This window comes from Haematobia irritans, chromosome 1, assembly GCF_050003625.1.
Source record: "Haematobia irritans isolate KBUSLIRL chromosome 1, ASM5000362v1, whole genome shotgun sequence".
Taxonomy (NCBI): domain Eukaryota; kingdom Metazoa; phylum Arthropoda; class Insecta; order Diptera; family Muscidae; genus Haematobia; species Haematobia irritans.
The window spans coordinates 193,219,650-193,240,351 of NC_134397.1; the positions used below are offsets into that span (position 1 = coordinate 193,219,650).

Genomic DNA, 20,702 nt, shown 5'->3' on the forward strand with positions numbered 1-20,702 from the left:
TCATAACATAAATGAAAATGGAAAATGAATGATAATTATGAAAAAACGATTAGAGGAAATTGATTACAAAAGTCAAATCAGCGTTTTATCAATGGAAAGCTCAAACTTTAACCACAAATGAATTTAAGTTTTTAAAAGGCATTTTTTAAAAATTGTAAAATATGTTGTTGATGTCTTTAAAAAAGTCATTCTTTGTCCCAATGAGCATTCTAAAATAGATGGAAATATCGATGTTCGATACTGACTACAATCTCTAATATCATATTTCAGTAACGGATCACCGCCTATATTGCTATCATTTACATAAGTAATAATATATGGCAACAACGGTTTGTGAGATTACCAGATATAAGTTATGCAGGTTATTCATTCCCATTCATTCCTATGAACAACACCTATTGTGAACTACTAATAACGACAGCATTGGTAGAACATTCAAATTGATTTAAATTTTCTCAAAGCAGGCTTCGGAGATATTGTCAAAAAATTAAAACCATTGAAATTTTATCTAAAAATTTCTAACATTCTTGGCAAAAAATCGAATCATTGGTTCAATAAAAAAAAAATTCTAAAAGAATCCATATATCTACAATAACCTTGTGCAATATTAAAAAGAATTTAATATTAAATAAAGAAAACTTAAAGCGGATCCCTGTGAACGAACTATAACATTCATTTTGTGAATTTTGGTCAAAGATTTTTTCTAAAAGCTATGGCATCGGTTCTTTCTCCAGTTTATCGACAAAAAGGTAAAACATTTTTTGTTACAAATTTTAAAATATAACCTCTTCATAAAAAATGGAAATATCTGTATTTTTGAACCTACTGACGAGAGGCATGAATTAATAAGTTGAATCATAATAGCTCATATAAATGAAATTCTTAATAAAAAGGCTAAAGGCTTCAATGCCAGTTTCTACCAAACATCAAAAAGTTTCGCAGCCTTGGATTATCTCTTCTTAGTAATGCTGGTAATATTTGTAAGCTTTTCTAATTGACGAATGTCCTGTTCCTGTAAATTGTATGAAAGCAGTCACTGGAATTCGATTCAAATCGAATACTTTTATATTTTTGAACTAAGAAAAAATTATAAAAATGTTTTCTTGACGTTCAAAATATGTGGTGACTTGCCTTTCGGAGTGGAAGAACCAAAATAAATTTTCTTTCATTGAAATACGAAAGAAAAATTGAGTTAGAAAACAGGGTATAAACTTTAAAATAAGCTCAAAAATTGTTTTTAATAATGATGAGAGCTCTAATTTAAGAAATTGTGAAAAAAATCGGTTTTCATTAGCACAAATTTGAGATTAATTTTTATATTTCATACCCTTATGGAAGACAAAAAGAAAATTCTATAGGAGGTTTAACTTTATTGTGCTCGTGAAAATTAGTTGATTTTGGTTAAACATTGCCGCAAATTTGAGAAATATTTACCTATTCTAATTATTTTTTCGCATAAGGTGAGTATTAAGTTCGAGGCATAAAATTAGACATATTTATTGCAAATTTTATTACAACTTGATGGGGAATAGCCCAAAGCAAATTTTCACAAAGTTTGTATTCCTTAAAATGGATTGTTAAAGAAAAGTGAAAAAAATGACGATTTTAGCGGATAAACTCGAACTTAATACCCCACCTTTACTTTGGGTCTGTTCGAAACCCAAACTTTTTATTATGGTGAAAACCAACTGCTAATTTGGAGTACTCATTTCTTTAACAAATAAAACTACTTTTTGTTTGTTTTGATATAATCAAAACATGCCAAGCCTAGTGATGTCGTAAATGCCACGAATTTTCAGCAAATGTCAAATTTCTTACTAGCCCTGGGATAGTGAAATTATACTCACCTCGATTTACGTTAAATTTTTACCAATGCTAGTAAAAAGTTTTGGTTTCGAACAGGCCCTTTAATGACATGAAAAGTAACAATTAAAAAGAGGTTTATACAGTGAGATATATAATTTTACTATAATGCAAATTCGCACAAAATAGTACAAATTTTTTTGAAAATGAATTAATTTTAATTAAATTAGGATCGTAGTTTTCTAAAATGTATAACATTTACATAAGGTATGCCTGTAAAGAAGTTAAATGAAGACATTTAAAAATTGTTAAATCCAATTTTTCCTTCAAAAATATCTCAGAATAAAATGCATTATTTATAATAAATTTTCTACAATTTGACGAAAAGTATTAAGTTATTTGTATTATATTGGAATTATTAAAATATTTTAGTTAAAATTCTAAAATAAATCGACACTATCTTTCATGATGGATTAACTTTTTAGTACGGCCACTTGAATTTATTTTTAGAATGGGGTATAATCCCAAATTTAGAAGGTGCTGAATATGAAAACTGCACATTCTTGTGTTTATTGGTCAGAATTTCATATTATCCACAACGTTTAAATACTGACGGCAAATAGTCAAGCGTTAGGGTTGTGTTTTTTGTTTGAATTTTATTAAATCCGTTATTCAAATGGATTCAAATATAACATTCAACAAATACCTATAATGTGGCAACTACATTATTTTGTTACTACCGGTAATAACAGTTGTGGGTGTTTTTGTTTTTGTATTTCATTCATTCCTATGCAGTGTTGCATTGTCATTGTGAATTGTCAGTGAAAAGAAAATAGATTCGAATGTTCTATGGCAAATAAAAAAGAAAAATTCTCTTAAATCAATACGCTGAAATAAATAGAAAATTTGTGTAAAAAATGTGCGAGTTTCGATATTGTGTTTAAGTGCTGTTGTAAAAACGGAGTGTATACTATTACAAAAACTGAAAAAACAATATTCACAAAAAAACCGCGGAATTTGTTATTGCATTTAAAAATCAAGCCATTATTGCTGCTTTCGTCTTTCCAACGTATAGATAAGTCTATAATTTATAGAAAGAAAGGTGAGCTAGACAATTTCTTATACATATGTACATTTCTTTTAAAAAATTATTAGAAAAAGTAACATAACCTAAAGTATCAACGTCAATTGAAACAATCGGTAAGGATATTCAATATGGCCGGAAATAAATGTGTTGCAAAATTAATTATGATCATATAAAATGAAAGCTTGCCGGAAATCATGCATCTTACGAACATGAACACAACCATGACATTTCATGGTGGATCCCTTCATAAGCTTTTCTTGTTGAGGACAAAGTTTCCTATCTGTTTTCGAAAACCCGTATAGATGGAGTGATGTTGATTCTTTTAAAGTCCATAAGAAAATATAATTATAATTTAAGATTAAGGCTAAGGTTCCATTGGACATTGGTTGAGTGATTACGTTTTTAATTTATATGGACTAATAACGCCTCTATCAACACTATCCTCAAAAAAAAACCCTGAAAGGCAGCATACAAGGCTGCTCTGATCTGGATTCTTCAGGATACCTTAGCTGAAGTGGTGAACAGCTACACAGCTAATCATGTTTTTGGAGTTCGACCACCGCCCATAGCACCGGAGGAAAGAGACCTCCCACCAAAGAGTAGATTATTTTTGACCCAATTAAGATCAGGCAAGTGCAACCGCCTCAATTCCTAGTGATTGATAGCGACATTGCTGACGTGTGTCCCCTGTGTAATCAAGGGCTACATAACGCTTCACTTTTTCGCTTATGCAGACAGACCTACTCGCCTCATTACCACATCACTCTGGACGTATCCCGTCTAAGTCGCAGGGTCTCTCGATCTAGATACAAGCTAATACCTCATTCACATTACACTTCCAAAATCCACTTTTAATAGATTTCAACTATCATTTGCCTTATAAAAAGTAGATTTCAAATCTCGAAAAGATAATGTACCAACAGCGCAAAATTAAAAGGATGAAAACACAACAAACTGCCACAACAACAATAACAATAAACCCTGAATACCGCGAAACCCCATGTGGAAATAAGTGATAATCTTGAATGACCAGGGAAGATCGTCAGGGAAAATGAAATAAATGTTAGTCATAAAACGGAAACTATTTCGTTTTGTTTAATCTTTACTATCCTTTAACATTGGAAATAGTTTTGGGACAGTTATAATTATATTTGCTGCAATCTACCATAGCCTTATTTATTACCCAAGCGGAAAGTGAAATTATATATTGGAGGCAGGGCTGCCAATTTTGCCGATTTATCGGCATTTTGACGATTTTTGACTCAAAAAATAGCAGTTTCCGATTTTTGCTTCGAAAATGACGATATTTACTCGGTTCAAAAATTTGGAAAAATCGAGCGAATTCGAAAACCGATTTTGATTAAATTTTGCTTACTTTAAGAATACTTAATTACTTGGTATTAAATTTGAAGACGACCTATTTAACTCAATACGACGCCACTTGTTGAAATTGAGCGATGCCTATATATATGGGGCCTGTATTTAAATGTGATCCGATTTTTTTCCAAATTCAATAGCGTTCGTCCTTGTGCCCAAAAAGCACTGAATCAAGTTTCATCAAAATAATTGCGACCGGAATCCTGCACGCAGAGAAGGAATATGATCACCTCAACCATGTTTCAAGAGCAAAATGTTATTTTTGGATGGTGACCATGTAACATGTTTATGGCAAAAATATTTTTTTTCTCGCCAAAAATAATATGCTTGCCGAAATCAGACACATAATCTCCGAGAAAATAATATGGTTGCGACAAACATGTTACATGGTCACCATTCAAAAATATAATTTTGCTCTTGAAACATGGTTGAGGTGATCATATTCCTTCTATGGGTGTGCGAACAATACATAGACAGACCGACCAGTGAACGGACGAATACGAATAGATCGACTCAGGAGGTGATTCTGAGTCGATCAGTATGTTTTATGGAGTCTAAAGTCAATAAAAGTTATTATTTCCTAAACACTATGTGGGTTAGGATATAAAATCTGGATGCATTTATTTAAATTTAAATTTCCGATTTTTGGACGATTTTTATAATGCAAGTGCCGATTATGACGATTTTTTCGGGAAAAAGTGACGATTTTTCTTAAAATTTTATTGGCAGCCCTGATTGGAGGTTTGTCCATGTGCATATGATGGGATTTCAGTTGATTATCATCTACCTATGCAGCCTGTAAATGTGAAAGAGTATATGGGTGTAAGAATTTTCACGAACTATATTAATTTTTGCACAATATTTTGATGTTCTTTCGTTTTATGATAAATTTCATAGACCACTCCTTCATACTCCTTTTGCAATTTTATTATTTTTATTTTTACAAATTGTTGTAACAGTTTTAATGTAATTTCATCCAATCTGTTCAATGCTTTTGTGCTTCAGCTGATGTCCAGATCTAGGAATTCTGCGACAAGAGTGGGGTGCGTCCAGAGTGATCTGGTGGTGAGTCGGGTAGGTTTAGCTGGGCAGGCAAAAAGGTGATGAGTGTCATGTGGCCCTTGGTTACAGATGGGACACACGTCAGCTACGCTGCTATCAATCACTGATGGGTAGGAATTGAGGCTAAAACTACCCTAGTCTGCCTTGGGAGCTCTCTTTCCTCCGATGCTATGGGCGGTGGTCGGACTCCGAGAACAGAATTAACCTTGTAGCTTCTCACCGCTTCAGCTGCAGCATCCTCATGAATCCTGTTCAGACCTGTCTGATATGTTGCCTGATCTAGAGGCTCACTTTTGTAACGCTGGATCTCGGGCTCTATAAGGTGAAGATCAACCCTTACATTCCTGGGTGGAGGTTGCCTATCCACAAGATTGTTATTTGGATGACAACTTCGATAGCAACCCAGGAGGTACTGCTTTGACAACATTTAGTTGTGTCGACGCACCGGGATGATTTTGGTCTCCGCATAAAGGTGATCCAGGGGTGTACTGCGGAGACATCCTGTTGCTGTTCTAAGGGCAGCGTTCTGACAGGTCTGGATGTTATTCCACTGCGTGCCGCTTGTCTGAGGTGTCCACACTAGTTTACTACTGACCGGTCAATTGCCTTATAGGTAGTCAACAAGGTTTCTTTGTCCGCACCCCAAGTACTGCCGGCAAGTGACTTGAGGACCTTGTTTCTACCACAGAGCTTGTTACAAATTGCAGTGGCATGGGCAGACGACTTAAAAAGGCTGCCGAATGTGACCCCGAGTATCTTGGGGTAGTTCACTGTCGGAATTATTTCGCCATCGAATCGTTGTTGTTATTCAAAATGAAAATCAACCACATTTGTATGGCAAAATCTGTATCAAGGAGTGGTCATATGAAGTTAGCATGTACTACAAAGTTGTTCATAGTTTTATAGGCTTCATTTCTTTGCTCATCTACTTGGTGAAATTTTCAATAGTTTAAGAGCAGTAGTCGAAAATCGAAAAAATCTGTGATAAAAGTGTTAATTTTTTTTCGACATTTTTGTGATTTTGAGAATGAAGGTGAACATTTCCCGGCTTACTTTATTCAGCATTTTTGTTGGCCAAGTCAAATGCTACAACTTTGCTGAATATATCAAAAATAAATTCACAGCCTTTTTCGAGCTATGGCCATACGTAAATTGCAAAAAGTGCTCAAAATCGAATTTGGCTACAAAAATTTAGAGGCGCATAAAAGTCGAACGGAAACCAATCTAGCAAAATCCAATATTTACTTTTCTTTTCTCATCGAGTACTTTCGGCTGGGTTGAGTGATCTTTTGTTTGGATTTTTTGTGTTGCACTGTGTAATACATCACCTCAATACTGCCTGATGGAATTGGAATAGATGATATGAAGACGTTAATTCTCAGAAATGGTCAGTAACTCTGAGAAAAGATTAAAACGTAATTGAAACACTTTTTGGTGTTCGTTTAAAACTGTGATGAAGAGTAGGTTAGGTTAGGTGACAGCCCGATGTATCAGGCTCACTTAGACTATTCAGTCCATTGTGACACCACATTGGTGAACTTCTCTCTTATCACTGAGTGCTGCCCGATTCCATATTAAGCTCAAATGCATTAATGAGGTGTGATAATCCACCGCTGAAAAACTTTTTGGTGTTCGGTCGAAGCAGAAATAGAACCCACCACCTTGTTTATGCAAGGCGGGCATGCTAACCATTGCACCACGGTGGCTCTAAATCGGTCTTTTAAAGGCTTTGAAGTGCTAAAATAAATTGAAATAAAAAACATATAAATGTAAAGCGGTGTGCTAACCATTACACAAGGACAGCTCTGATATAACATCGCCCAAATGTCCCAATAAACCCAAAATCAGTAGGGTTCGTAAAGTTGAAAAACGCATATGGCGTAAAATACCACTTGGTTTAAGGTGTATTTCAGACAATTTACGGAATTAATTTTGTCTTTTCGTATATACGTTTCATTCTATTCTCTGAAATCCCAATATAACAACCTTCCGGCATTGTTAGACAAGTATGTTAGTAACCCTAGCTCAAATCAGAATTTGTAAATTAATTATGACATCTGTTTTTGTCTGTGGACATTAAAGTTTAATTGATGTCCCAGACAAAATAGAGTAAATAAAGAACATTGATGCAAACATACAGGAATTTACCTACACTGTCATGTATAAAAAAAGTACCATGAATAAGAGACAAAACAAATTTTAAAAACAATAGGAAATAGTGAACATCACCAACACGGGGAATAATGGTTTACAATGCGCCAAAAAAACACCAATATCATGCAGTCCATTGTTATGTAGTACGGCGGATTGGTCATCACCAACACTTCTAGGGCAAAGTTACTGCCTAGTGCGGTGTTATAGACGGCGTACATTATAGCTGGCCTATAATAAAAAAAATGAAATATTCTCCTATGCTAGCAAAAATTTTCTACAAATTGTTTGCAATCTCAAAGGGGGGATGGCGACATTACATGAAGCAAATTATACCAAAAGAGTCACATGGCAAATAAACAGGACCTAGGTTTCCTGTTGGACATTTGTTTTTTATATTTTACTTGTTCACTGTTCACTTGATCACAAAAAAAATGGACACATTTTACAGGATACAAAGTAAATTGCTTGACATTTTCATGTTAAGGTGCAATGTAAAGGTTATGCAGTTAGATGTACATACAATAGCACACATCCGTATATAAATGTGTCCCTGGCCACCTCCCTAGAGGAGGCAATGCCAGCATATTACTGTAGAAAATTATAGTTTCATGACAGCAATCGGAAGAGAAATACTGGTCCTATTTGCTTTCATAGAACTTTCGACGAATTTAAAGTCAAAGAAAAATTGTTGTTTTTGAAGTGAGGTCGTATCATAGATGTTATCAATGTAAAGGCACTAATCAAACTTAAAAAAATTCCAAAAACTATTTAAACAAATTTGGCAGGAGAATAAAAACTCCTAACAGAGAAGGACCAAACCAGGATATTGGGTGAGGTCAAAAAATTTTTAGTCACACTGAAAAAAATATTTACGTGATTATGCAACCTAAATTTTAGGATGCGAAATTTTAAAAATATTAAGGACAATTTTCTTTAAAATAATAAAATTTTAATTAAAATAAAGTTTATAATCTTTGCTTCAATTTTTTTTCATTAAATTTTATGACACAAATTTTGTAAATTCGCGCCCTTCCGTTAAAGTCGCATGTCTTGGAACTAAGTCTAATTTTCCTTAAAGTAAAGAAACACATTTTGATGTCCTTAAATTAACTGAAATGTTCCTTAAATTAACTGAAATATTGAAACTATAGATTTAAGATAAAAAAGCTTCAAATATAGACTAAGATTTTTTTTAGGATTTAGCGAATTTGGTTTAAAGCTTTTTTGGAATTAAGACAGCATTTTTTACTTTGAAGTATCCGTTATAATTTGGATTTTTAAACTGACATTTGTTTGTACGTGAGTACCTTTATTAATAAACCGCGAAAAGATAATGAACATTTGATAAATGAGATATGTATCCCAATTTTAATTTTATTGGTCCTAGATTTAAAACCAGATAGGTCGCTAAAAATTACTTCATTTCAAAGAAGCCGCATCCTTGGCTCGGAATCAATACCAAAATCCTTAAGGGAAGGTCAAAATCTTTGGATAAAAGTAATTTTTTTTTGAGTGCAGAAAGACCAGATTAAAGAGCAACAACCATATCAAAAAATTTACTTGTTCCACAGATTTTTACCTCAGTGGCTTGGGCCCACGGTTGCCACTCGACCCAAATATAATTTACCAATAAATTTTGTTATTTCTATAGAAAATTTTGTGAAAATGTTACTTCTATAGAAAATTTTGTCAAAATTTTATTTCTACAGAAATTTTTGCCAAAATTTTATTTCTATAGAAAATTTTTGTAAATTTTTTTTTCGATCGAAAATTTTGTCATAATTTTATTTCTATAGAAAGTTTTGTCACAATTTTATTCATATAGAAAATGTTGTCAAAATTTTATTCCTATAGAAAATTGTGTCAATTTTTTTTCTATAGAAATTTTTTGCAAAATTTTATGTTTATAGACGATTTTGTCAAAATTTTATTTCTATAGAAAATTTTTGCAAAATTTTATTTCTATAGAATATTTTTGCAAAATTTTATTTCTATAGAAAATTTTTGTAAAATGTTTTTTTCGATCGAAAATTTTGTCATAATTTTATTTCTATAGAAAGTTTTGTCACAACTTTATTCATATAGAAAATGTTGTCAAAATTTTATTCCTATAGAAAATTTTGTCAATTTTTTCTTTCTATAGAAAATTTTTGCAAAATTTTATTTTTATAGACGATTTTGTCAAAATTTTATTTCTATAGAATCAAAAAATTTACTTGTTCCACAGATTTTTACCTCAGTGGCTAGGGTCCACGGTTGCCACTCGACCCAAATATAATTTACCAATAAATTTTGTTATTTCTATAGAAAATTTTGTGAAAATGTTACTTCTATAGAAAATTTTGTCAAAATTTTATTTCTACAGAAATTTTTGCCAAAATTTTATTTCTATAGAAAATTTTTGTAAATTTTTTTTCGATCGAAAATTTTGTCATAATTTTATTTCTATAGAAAGTTTTGTCACAATTTTATTCATATAGAAAATGTTGTCAAAATTTTATTCCTATAGAAAATTGTGTCAATTTTTTTTCTATAGAAATTTTTTGCAAAATTTTATGTTTATAGACGATTTTGTCAAAATTTTATTTCTATAGAAATTTTTTACAAAATTTTATTTCTATAGAATATTTTTGCAAAATTTTATTTCTATAGAAAATTTTTGTAAAATGTTTTTTTCGATCGAAAATTTTGTCATAATTTTATTTCTATAGAAAGTTTTGTCACAACTTTATTCATATAGAAAATGTTGTCAAAATTTTATTCCTATAGAAAATTTTGTCAATTTTTCTCTTTCTATAGAAAATTTTTGCAAAATTTTATTTTTATAGACGATTTTGTCAAAATTTTATTTCTATAGAAAATTTTGTCAAAATTTTATTTCTATAGAAATTTTTTGCAAAATTTTATTTCTATAGAATTTTTTTATCGAAATTTTTGTCATATAGAAAATTTTGTCAATTTTTTTCTGTAGAAAATTTTGTCAAAACTTTATTTTTATAGACGATTTTGTCAAAATTTTATTGCTATAGAAAATTTTGTCAAAATTTTATTTTGTGTTTGTTGTTGATATTGTTAGCCTTTTTATTTTAATTTTTAGGATTTTTTATCTCATAATCTCGGCTATAGGTCTCTAAATTAAACTTGAAATTGTTGGTTTCTTGTTTTTTTTTTTTTATTTTCCGATATTTCGCTTGACTTCGTCAGAACCGCTTTAAAGGATTTCCTCCGCTGTCTTGTTACTTCGCTGTCTGTTTTTCTACTCAGTAGAAAATTGTACCAACAATTTTAGTTCTATAGAAACTTTTATATCTATACAAAATTTTGTCTATATAAATTATATATATAAATTATATATAGAAAATTTTGTCAAAATTTCATTTCTATAGAAAATGTTTGCAAAATTTTATTTCTACAGAAAATTTTTAAAAAAAATTTGTTTCTATAGGAAATTCTCTTAAAAATTTATTTCTGTAGAAAATGTTGTCAAAATTTTATTTCTATAAGGAATTTTTTCAAAATGTATTTCTATAGAAATTTTATTTCAATAGAAAATTTTGTCAAAATTTTATTTCTATAGGAAATTTTTTCAAAATTTATTTCTATAGAAAATGTTGTCAAAAATTTTATTTCTATAGAAAATTTTGTCAAAATTTTATTTCTATAGAAAATTTTGTCAAAATTTCATTTCTATAGAAAATTTTTGCAAAATTTTATTTCTGTAGAAAATTTTTAAAAAAATTTATTTCTGTAAGAAATTTTGTTAAAAATTTATTTATATAGAAAAGTTTGTCAAAATTTTATTTCTATAGGAAAGTTTTTAAAAATGTATTTCTATAGAAATTTTATTTCTATAGAAAATTTTTTCAAAATTTTATTTCTATAGGAAATTTTTTAAAAATTTATTTCTATAGAAAATTTTGTCAAAACTGTATTTTTATAGAAAATTTTTGTCAACATTTTCTTTCTAATAAATGGCAATAGTTTTATAAAGCTTGAGATCTTAGTTTCCTTTATTTATTTTTAATCCATCGTTCCTAATATTTCGCATTTATCATTGAATTTCTTCTTCAGAGGCGATTTGATATATGAGCCAATGATCCCAAAACAATTACTATTTTAATGGAGCATCACTGCTCTCGTCTACTTTATCTATTGCAGTAGTATAAAATTTTTTGCAAAATTTTATTTCTATAGAAAACTTTTTTTCGATCGAAATTTTTGTCACAATTTTATTCATATAGAAAATTTTGTCAAAATTTCATTCCTATAGAAAATTTTGTAAATTTTTTTTCTATAGAAAATTTTGTCAAACCTTTTTTTTATAGACTATTTTGTCAAAATTTTATTTCTATAGAAAACGTTGTAAAAATTTTATTTTGTGTTTGTTGTTGATATTGTTGACCTTTTTATTTTAATTTTTATGATTTTTTATCTCATAATCTCGGCTATAGGTCTCTAAATTAAACTTGAAATTGTTGGTTTCTTGTCTTTTTTTATTTTCCGATATTTCGTCAGAACCGTTTTCAAGGATTTTTTTCCGCTGTCTTGTTACTTCGCTGTCTGTTTTTCTACTCAGTAGAAAATTGTACCAAAAATTTTATTTCTGTAGAAAATTTTATATCTATACAAAATTTTGTCAAAATTTTATTTCTATAGAAAATTTTGTCAAAATTTCATTGCTATAGAAAATTTTTAAAAAATTTTATTTCTATAGAAAATTTTATCAAAATTTTATTTCTATAGGAAATTTTGTAAAAATTTTATTTTTATAGAAAATTTTACAAAATTTTATTTCTATAGAAAATTTTGTCAAAATTTTATTTCTACAGAAAAATTGGTCAAAATTTTATTTCTATAGAAAAATTTGTCCAAAATTTTGTTTCTATAAAAAATTTTTACAAAACTTTATTTCTATAGAAAATTTTTACAAAATTTTATTTTTGTAGAAAATTTTTACAATTGTATTTTTTATAGAAAATTTTACAAAATTTTATTTCTATAGAAAAAATAAGTCTGAATGAAATGGAGCCCCAGTATCTCTAAAGGATAATGCCGGACAGAAGGTTGCAGAAGTAGTACGAGTCTTCCGTAACTTCCGGGTGCAAACAACCTCTGCAAATGTCATCATCTTGCCGTCCAGTTCAGTTTAGAGTCCAAAAGAACTCCCAAGTATCGTGCTGATTTCGAGAGACTTAATTTCGTCCCTTGATATTGAGGAGCTTGGTATCCAATGATCTTGCTTCTACTAGTGAAGAGTACCGGCTCTGTTTCAACAGGGTTCACCCCAATCCACATCCTCTGATCCAGTCTGAACGATACTGTAAATCCAGGAATTTTTCCAATACCACTATTACGTGGTTTTCCACTAACCAGCATATATTCTAATCGCAAACCCAAATACCGAACATTTTCCTTCAGTGTATGTTATCTGGCTACTTCATCCATTTCACTGTAGTTATTTTTGCCGCCACATTTCCTAGGAGGCATGCTATTTCCTTTGTTCTAAGCTAATTATCCACATGTAGTTGTCTCAATATCCTTATTGACAGGATAATACCAAAAATGTTCCCTACTAAATTGTCTTTCATTGATCAGCATTAGGGCAAAGGTTTACAAAAAATAACTACTTTTTGCGTACATCTACATTAGGAGACAGAATGCGCAATAGTCAAGAATCCCATAAGACTCTTTACTGATAGGGTTAAACATTATCGTAGTGAACGAGTTAAAGTTCTCATTTCCTGTATTCAATTTTATTTGCCTATTGTTGTTATTCCACTTCACTACCTTCATTGAGGACAGTTCATAGTCCTGACGTTGTCCTGCGATTCTATGCATGTATCTTCGATCACCGACCAATTGTTCTTGTTGTCGTCATACTTCTTGTACAATTGCTAGTGAAGAACATTTTCCTTTTATATGGGGAATATTCTCTGGGGGTGAATTAAACATATACAAGGGGAGATCTAAATTGTTATCATAAAACAACAAAATGAAGTGAATTGAAAAAGCAAATTAAAATGACCTACGATACCTATGACGGACAGCAATCCTTGTTGTATTTCTGGTGCTTGTTTTCATATCGGGTTAGTATGTAATGTAAATAAATAAAATAAACTATTGCTTCCTCAAGGAAGAGGACAGGAGCAAAGGTGTGACGGATGTTGGAAACATGAAGACCTAAGTGAGCTAATTTTTTTTTGCTGCCGTTTGAACAAGGATAACGATTGCTTAGAGAATTTATTCGTTTTCACAATGTAGTTTAGAACTGGTTTTAGGATACAATTCCCAGGACATGTGCTATTCTTTGCATAGAGAAATAGGACAACTAGAGCTCCTTTTATAAGCAACAAAAAAGTTGAAGAGTGTGACTTCCACAGCATATGACATGTTTTGTAAGACACCTGTATAACTAAGGTTGCAGGATATAAACATCAATGTAGATATATCCTGTATGTCTACTATATTTACAATTTGGATTTTCAAGATTTGATTAAAACAGTCTGTAAAACTGAAATTTCGTTCTTATAACAATAATGTACACCGAAAAAAAGTGAACTGTTTTATAGGAAGAATGAACTACCTCGCACGAAAATTGAACTAAATTTTACTCCACATTTTGAGATTTCCCCAAAGCGTTGTTAAAACCAGGAAAATTTAATGCCCTGTTGTACTTTTTAACTTCCCAGCAAAAAAAGCGTCGCCAAAAAAGTAATGAAAATGTTCTTTATGGATCCGGAAGTGGTGCAAAATTGTCGCAGAAGCGATGAATTTAACATGGGCTTGTCACAGGACGGAAGTCCTCCATTTCAACAGGCGTTGTATAAAAAAACCAGGTTATAAAAATTGAATTAAAAGAACTTTCTGGGTAGTTAAAATAAAGAACATCATTGGGAGTGCATCGTCTGGAAGTGCTTTTAAAGTTGTGCATTTGGAAGAACTTCCAAATTTTTTTGCTGGGTGCATTTCACGAAATTACATCATCTCATAGAAGAAAAAATGAACTAAAAGTAAAGAAGAAAATCATTGGCGCCAAATCATCACCATTTTAACTATACAATAGTTCATTCTTACTATTTTTGAGAATCGTACGAACTTTATATTTACGGTCATTGAACTTTATACCCACGTTTAGTTCACAAAATTTTTGAGACATACTTAAAAAAAGTAAGATTTCATTAAGCTGTAGAAAATTCCGAAAAAATAATAAAATTTAACTACTAGCAAATAATTTTTTTCCAATAAAAATAAGTTAAATTTAGCGTTAGTTTAACTACGGAAATTTTTTTCTGTGTAGGTCCTCCATTTTCCAATTCTCAAAGAACAGGCACAGAATAATGTTTGCGGGCATTTTTTAGAAAGGAAGTGCAAGGCATTTTAGCATGCATTATTGGAGAAGGCATATGGGAAGGTATTAAGGATCCGAAAATCATGGGTTAAGAAGGTATGATTTATGCGGTACTTTGCAATTTTCCCTCTGGGCAATTCAGCTCAAACTCTTGGGAAAGAAAATTTTTCGGATTTCCACGTGCTCATCAGTTCGCTTCCAGAGTGTTTAGTGTGTAAAGAAAATTGCTTACGTCGGAAATATGCATCATTTCGGAGAAAAATAAACGTTACCATTATTTCGTTATCGACCTTTATCTATAGACGAATCGTGGAACTAAGGATGTAGCCCCAATATGTACATCCCACAATTCTATTATGGCAAAATCTTTTTTAATGCAATTTTACAATGGGTGGTAATGATGGTGCAAGAACCAATTGATGGTTTATCAAAGGGAATGACCCCTCCCCTCCCACCATAACAATCACAAGGCAACAAACAAAAAAATCATCTAATATTTCTGCCAAACGGATAATAACACCGGCATAATCAGTCGACTGTCTCATTGAATCTCTTTTTTTATTTTCCCTCACTTTTGGCTCGTTTTATTATTGAGCATTGAATGGTGATATAGGCCATAGGATGTGATGCCATGCGAATGCTTCTCTGTTTGTTCTGCAAAAGCTATATGCAATGGGTGTTGTTAGTTTTGTTGTTGTTGTTGTTGTTGTTGTTGATTTAAAGCCTTTCGTTTGGCGGTTTGGTGGCAAAGTATTCATTCGTCAGCATTTGTGTCTATGTGTGTGTGTGTGTAAAGATTTTTGGGTCATTAACCCTGGGCAAAAACAACATTTTGGGTTTGTGCCTTTTTCCAGAGTTTTTATTCCATGCGGTTTCATTGCTGTTTTTGTTGTTTTGTATGCAATAATTTAGGGTTACCACAAAATAAATTTAAAATAAAAATGAATATAATTGAAAAATCTTAAAAAATCTTAGTCACTTTTGTATCCCTACTTTCCGCCAAATGTTACACCCAGAGAAGGAATATGATCACCTCAAACATGTTTTAAGAGCAAAATGTTATTTTTGGGTGGTGACCATATAACATGGCTTTCGCAACCATGTTATTTTCTCGGAAATCATGTATCTGATTTCGGCAAGCAGGTTATATTTGACGAGAAAATAACATTTTAGTGACAAACATGGTCACCACACAAAAATAACATTTTGCTCTTGAAACATGTTTGAGGTGATCATATTCCTTCTCTGCGTGTAGGAAAGCTCATTGGAATAGGTATAGGGAATCGTTCGATATGATGATACCGGAAATAACAGAGACAAATATGAGTACTGTGCAAGAAGATATCGAATACGCAGTGGAGAGGATTACTAAGGCTTTCAACATCTCACTGAAAGCTGCATGCCCTAGAGGGAAGCCAAGGGGGGAAAATCGACCACCATGGTGGTCTACGGAGTTAAGTAATATGAGGGAATCCTGCAGGCAGCTCTTTAACAAAGCAAAGTCCACCAGAGCTCCTGAGGATTGGGATGCTTACAAGAAGAATCTGAGAGGATACAAGCGAGAACTGAGAAAGGCTCAGCATAACTCTTGGAATGTTTACTGCAGCAGTATTGAGAATACGTCCGTGGCTTTCAGACTACGCAAGGTACTAGCATCCACTAACTCCGCTCCAGGTTTCATTAAAACATCGGAGGGCAACTGGACAACGTCCAGTGAGGAGACGCTGGAGACACACATTTTCCTGGAAATCAGACGGTTGAACCATGTTCTGGCGGGAGCCACCGTGGTGCAATGGTTAGCATGCCCGCCTTGCATACACAAGGTCGTGGGTTCGATTCCGGCTTCGACCGAACCGTAATGCTGGTGACATTTCTGAGGGTTTCAAAGCTTCTCTAAGTGGTTTCAGTGCAATTTGGAACGCCGTTCGGACTAGGCTATAAAAAGGAGGTCCCTTGTCATTAAGCTTAACATGGAATCGGGCAGCACTCAGTGATAAGAGAGATGTTCACCAATGTGGTATCACGATGGACTGAATAGTCTAAGTGAGCCTGATACATCGGGCTGCTACCTAACCTAACCTATGTTCTGGCGGTGCCACAGTGGCTCAGCGGTCATTTCTTATCGAGGAAATTGTATCGGAATCTAGAATAAAAGGGCGTTAAATAGCTTTGGGCCATTCAAATACCCCGAACCTGATGGAACTCCGACGGAGTTACAAGCAGTGAATGAAAGAATTATCCCCTGGTTGACGGTGATATATAAAGGATGTATAAACTTAGCATATGTTCCCCAAAATGTGGAGGGAAACAAAAGTCGTTTTCATACTTAAAGCGGGAAAAACCTCTCACTCGAGTGCGAAGGATTTCCGACCAATCAGCTTATCCTCATTCCTACTTAAGACTCTGGAGAGGATGCTAGATATTTATCTTAGAACTAGCGTAGATTCAAGTTTGCTCTCGAAAATACAGCATGCATACTCAAAGGACAGGTCTACTGAGACGGCTTTGCATGAACTAGCCAGCTTTATTGAAAGCTCACTATTTGTCGATGAATACACAATCGTGGCGTTTCTAGACATCGAGGGGGCATTCAATAACGTCCATCCGAGCTCTATATTCAATGGACTGGCTACTCTGAAAGTTGATCCAGGTATACTTAGACCTCATTAGCAGTTCGTCTAGCTAATGAGGAGACGTATTTCGGGCACACTAGGACAAGCAAACATACAAAGGTATGTGAACAGAGGCACTCCCCAAGGAGGAGTTCTATCATATCTTCTTTGGAATGATGCTATAAACAACCTTCTGGTTTCCCTAGAAAAAGAAAGGATAAAAGTGATGGCATACGCAGACGATGTGGCTCTAGCAGTCAGGGGAAAATTCCCTTCCACAATCAGAGATGTTACACAGAGAGCCCTCCGGATGACTGAGAAATGGGCGAAAGAGAATGGTCTTGTAGTAAATCCTGCAAAGACAGAATTAGTCATGTACTGCAAAGATCGCAAAACTCCCACGGTGAAGCCCATATCCTTAGGGGGTATTGAAATTCCCTTTGGTGAGTGTGCAAAATACTTTGGCGTTATTCTGGAAAGGAAGCTGAACTTTAAGCTTAATATTGAAGAAAGAGCGCGAAAAGTCACTATAGCTTTGTATTCTTGCAAAAATGCAATAGGAAAAAAGTGGGGACTAAAACCGAAAATTGTGTATTGGATAAAAATTGTGTATTGGACACGGCAGTGATTAGACCTATAATGCTATATGGTGTTGTAGTCTGGTGACCGGCACTTCAGCAACCGACAGGTTTAGATAAAGTTCAGCGTATTTCGTGCTTGTGTATCTAAGCCGCATTCAGTATGACTGGAACAGATTCCCTTAATGTCATGCTGCATCTATTGCCTTTAGACATTTTGGCCAAACAGTCAGCTGCAACAACGGCGGTTGCGCGAGCTATCGCTGTGGTCGGAAAAAATGTACGGTCACAGTTCGGTCCTCAAGTGGATTACACTCTGGCGAAACCACTTTTCGACAAAAAGTTTGAAACTCTAATTCCCAACAGTGAGGCGTGGTGTACACAGACCCCGGGGAATAAAAGATATATAGATTTCTACAATGATGGCTGCAAATTGGATGGACAAGTGGGTTTCGGAGTATATTCTAAAGACCTGAAACTTCGAATAGCGAAAAGATGACCTAATCACTGTAGTGTTTTTCAGGCTGAAATATTAGCAATAAGAGAGGTGGCGAATTGGCTGAGAAGTAATGTTCCAACAAATGTTGGCATTAATATATACTCAGACAGTCAACCTGTAATAAAATCCTTGGACTCTGTGGTCCCAAACTCGAAAACGGCCATCGACTACCGCAAATTTCTCAAAGAGATGGTTGAGCAGTACAATATTGACCTAATATGAGTGCCTGGCCATAGGAACATACCGGGGAACTGCGAAGCAGATGAGTTAGCAAGACTAGGAACTACCTTACATATTCCAGGGGAACTAGAATCTGTTGGTTTGTCTTTGGCTACCTGCAAGCTCTTACTGCGTGAGAAGGCTGTCATGATGACATATGTTCGATGGGAGAATTGCTAGGGTTAGAACGACACCAAGCAAATATGGCCCCATATAAACTTGAACCGCACACTAGATATGCTAGTGTTCTCAAGACGTCAGATATCACTTCTAATATCTGCTATAACGGGTCCCTGCCTGATAGGCGAATTTGCAAAAACTATTGGTGCGAAGTAACAGGTTGGCTGATAAGTCCCCGGTCTGACACATAGATGGCGTCGCTAGTATTAAATGCATATTATTTTTATATAGTACCAACCTTCAAATGATTCGTGTCAAAATTTGACGTCTGTAAGTCAATTAGTTTGTGAGATAGAGCGTCTTTTGTGAAGCAACTTTTGTTATTGTGAAAAAAATGGAAAAAAGGAATTTCGTGCTTTGATAAAATACTGTTTTCTGAAGGGAAAAAATACGATGGAAGCAAAAACTTGGCTTGATAATGAGTTTCCGGACTCTGCCCCAGGGAAATCAACAATAACTGATTGGTATGCAAAATTTAAGCGTGGTGAAATCAGCACGGAGGACGGTGAACGCAGTGGACGCCCGAAAGAGGTGTTTACCGACGAAAACATCAAAAAAATCCACAAAATGATTTTGAATGACCGTAAAATGAAGTTGATCGACATAGCAGAGGCATTAAAGATATCAAAGGAACGTGTTGGCCATATCATTCATCAATATTTGGATATGCGGAAGCTCTGTGCAAAATGGGTGCAGCGCGAGCTCACATTTGACCAAAAACAACAACGTGTTGATGATTCTGAGCGGTGTTTGCAGCTGTTAACTCGTAATACACCCAAGTTTTTCCGCCGATATGTGACAATGGATGAAACATGGCTCCATCACTACACTCCTGAGTCCTATCGGCAGTCGGCTGAGTGGACAGCGACCGGTTAACCGTCTCCGAAGCGTGGAAAGACTCAAAAGTCCGCTGGCAAAGTAATGGCCTCTGTTTTTTGGGATGCGCATGGAATAATTTTTATCGATTATCTTGAGAAGGGAAAAACCATCAACTGTGACTGTTATATGGCGTTATTGGAGCGTTTGAAGATCGAAATCGCGGCAAACCGGCCTCATATGAAGAAGAAAAAAGTGTTGCTCCACCAAGGCAACGCACCGTGCCACAAGTCATTGAGAGCGATGGCAAAAATTCATGAATTGGCCTTCGAATTGCTTCCCCACCCAACGTATTCTCCAGATCTGGCCCCAGCGACTTTTTCTTGTTCTCAGACCTCAAAAGGATGCTCGCAGGGAAAAAATTTGGCTGCAATGAAGAGGTGATCGCCGAAACTGAGGCATATTTTGAGGCAAAACCGAAGGAGTACTACCAAAATGGTATCAACAAATTGGAAGGTCGTTATAATCGTTGTATCGCTCTTGAAGGTGATCGCCGAAACTGAGGCATATTTTGAGGCAAAACCGAAGGAGTAATACCAAAATGGTATCAACAAATTGGAAGGTCGTTATAATCGTTGTATCGCTCTTGAAGGGAACTATGTTGAATAATAAAAACGAATATTGAGAAAAAAATGTGTTTTTCTTTGTTAGACCGGGGACTTATCAGCCAACCTGTTATAATGACTACTGTCATGATGCGGAGGAAAAGGAATCAATTAAACACCTCTTGTGTGAGTGTCCTGCATTTTGTGTAAGGCGTAAGCGAATTTTAGGGGCATATAGCTTTAGATAACTGGCGGACCTGGAAAACGTTAACTTCAGCAGTCTGTTAATGTTTTTGGAACAATCTGGTTGGTTCAACAAAAGAAAATAATAGTGAAGTTGCAGTGGTTAATACTAGAAGTGC

The 20,702-nt window shown here is 33.8% G+C and overlaps 1 protein-coding gene across 21 annotated transcripts in view; it reads left to right on the forward strand.

Annotated features, from left to right (window-relative positions):
• Positions 1 to 512: 512 nt before the first annotated feature.
• Syp (synaptotagmin binding cytoplasmic RNA interacting protein) overlaps positions 513 to 20,702 on the forward strand; it is a 529,002-nt gene continuing 508,812 nt past the window's right edge. For 3 of the 21 annotated variants that reach the window (XM_075292386.1, XM_075292409.1, XM_075292401.1), the window contains exon 1: positions 515 to 749. In XM_075292386.1, the coding sequence (XP_075148501.1) occupies positions 713 to 749 (37 nt within the window). In that variant the 5' untranslated portion in view covers positions 515 to 712. Of the gene's footprint in view, positions 750 to 2,886; positions 2,906 to 20,702 lie in introns of those variants that run through there. The other 18 variants (XM_075292408.1, XM_075292400.1, XM_075292397.1 and 15 more) reach the window with 13 other exon arrangements.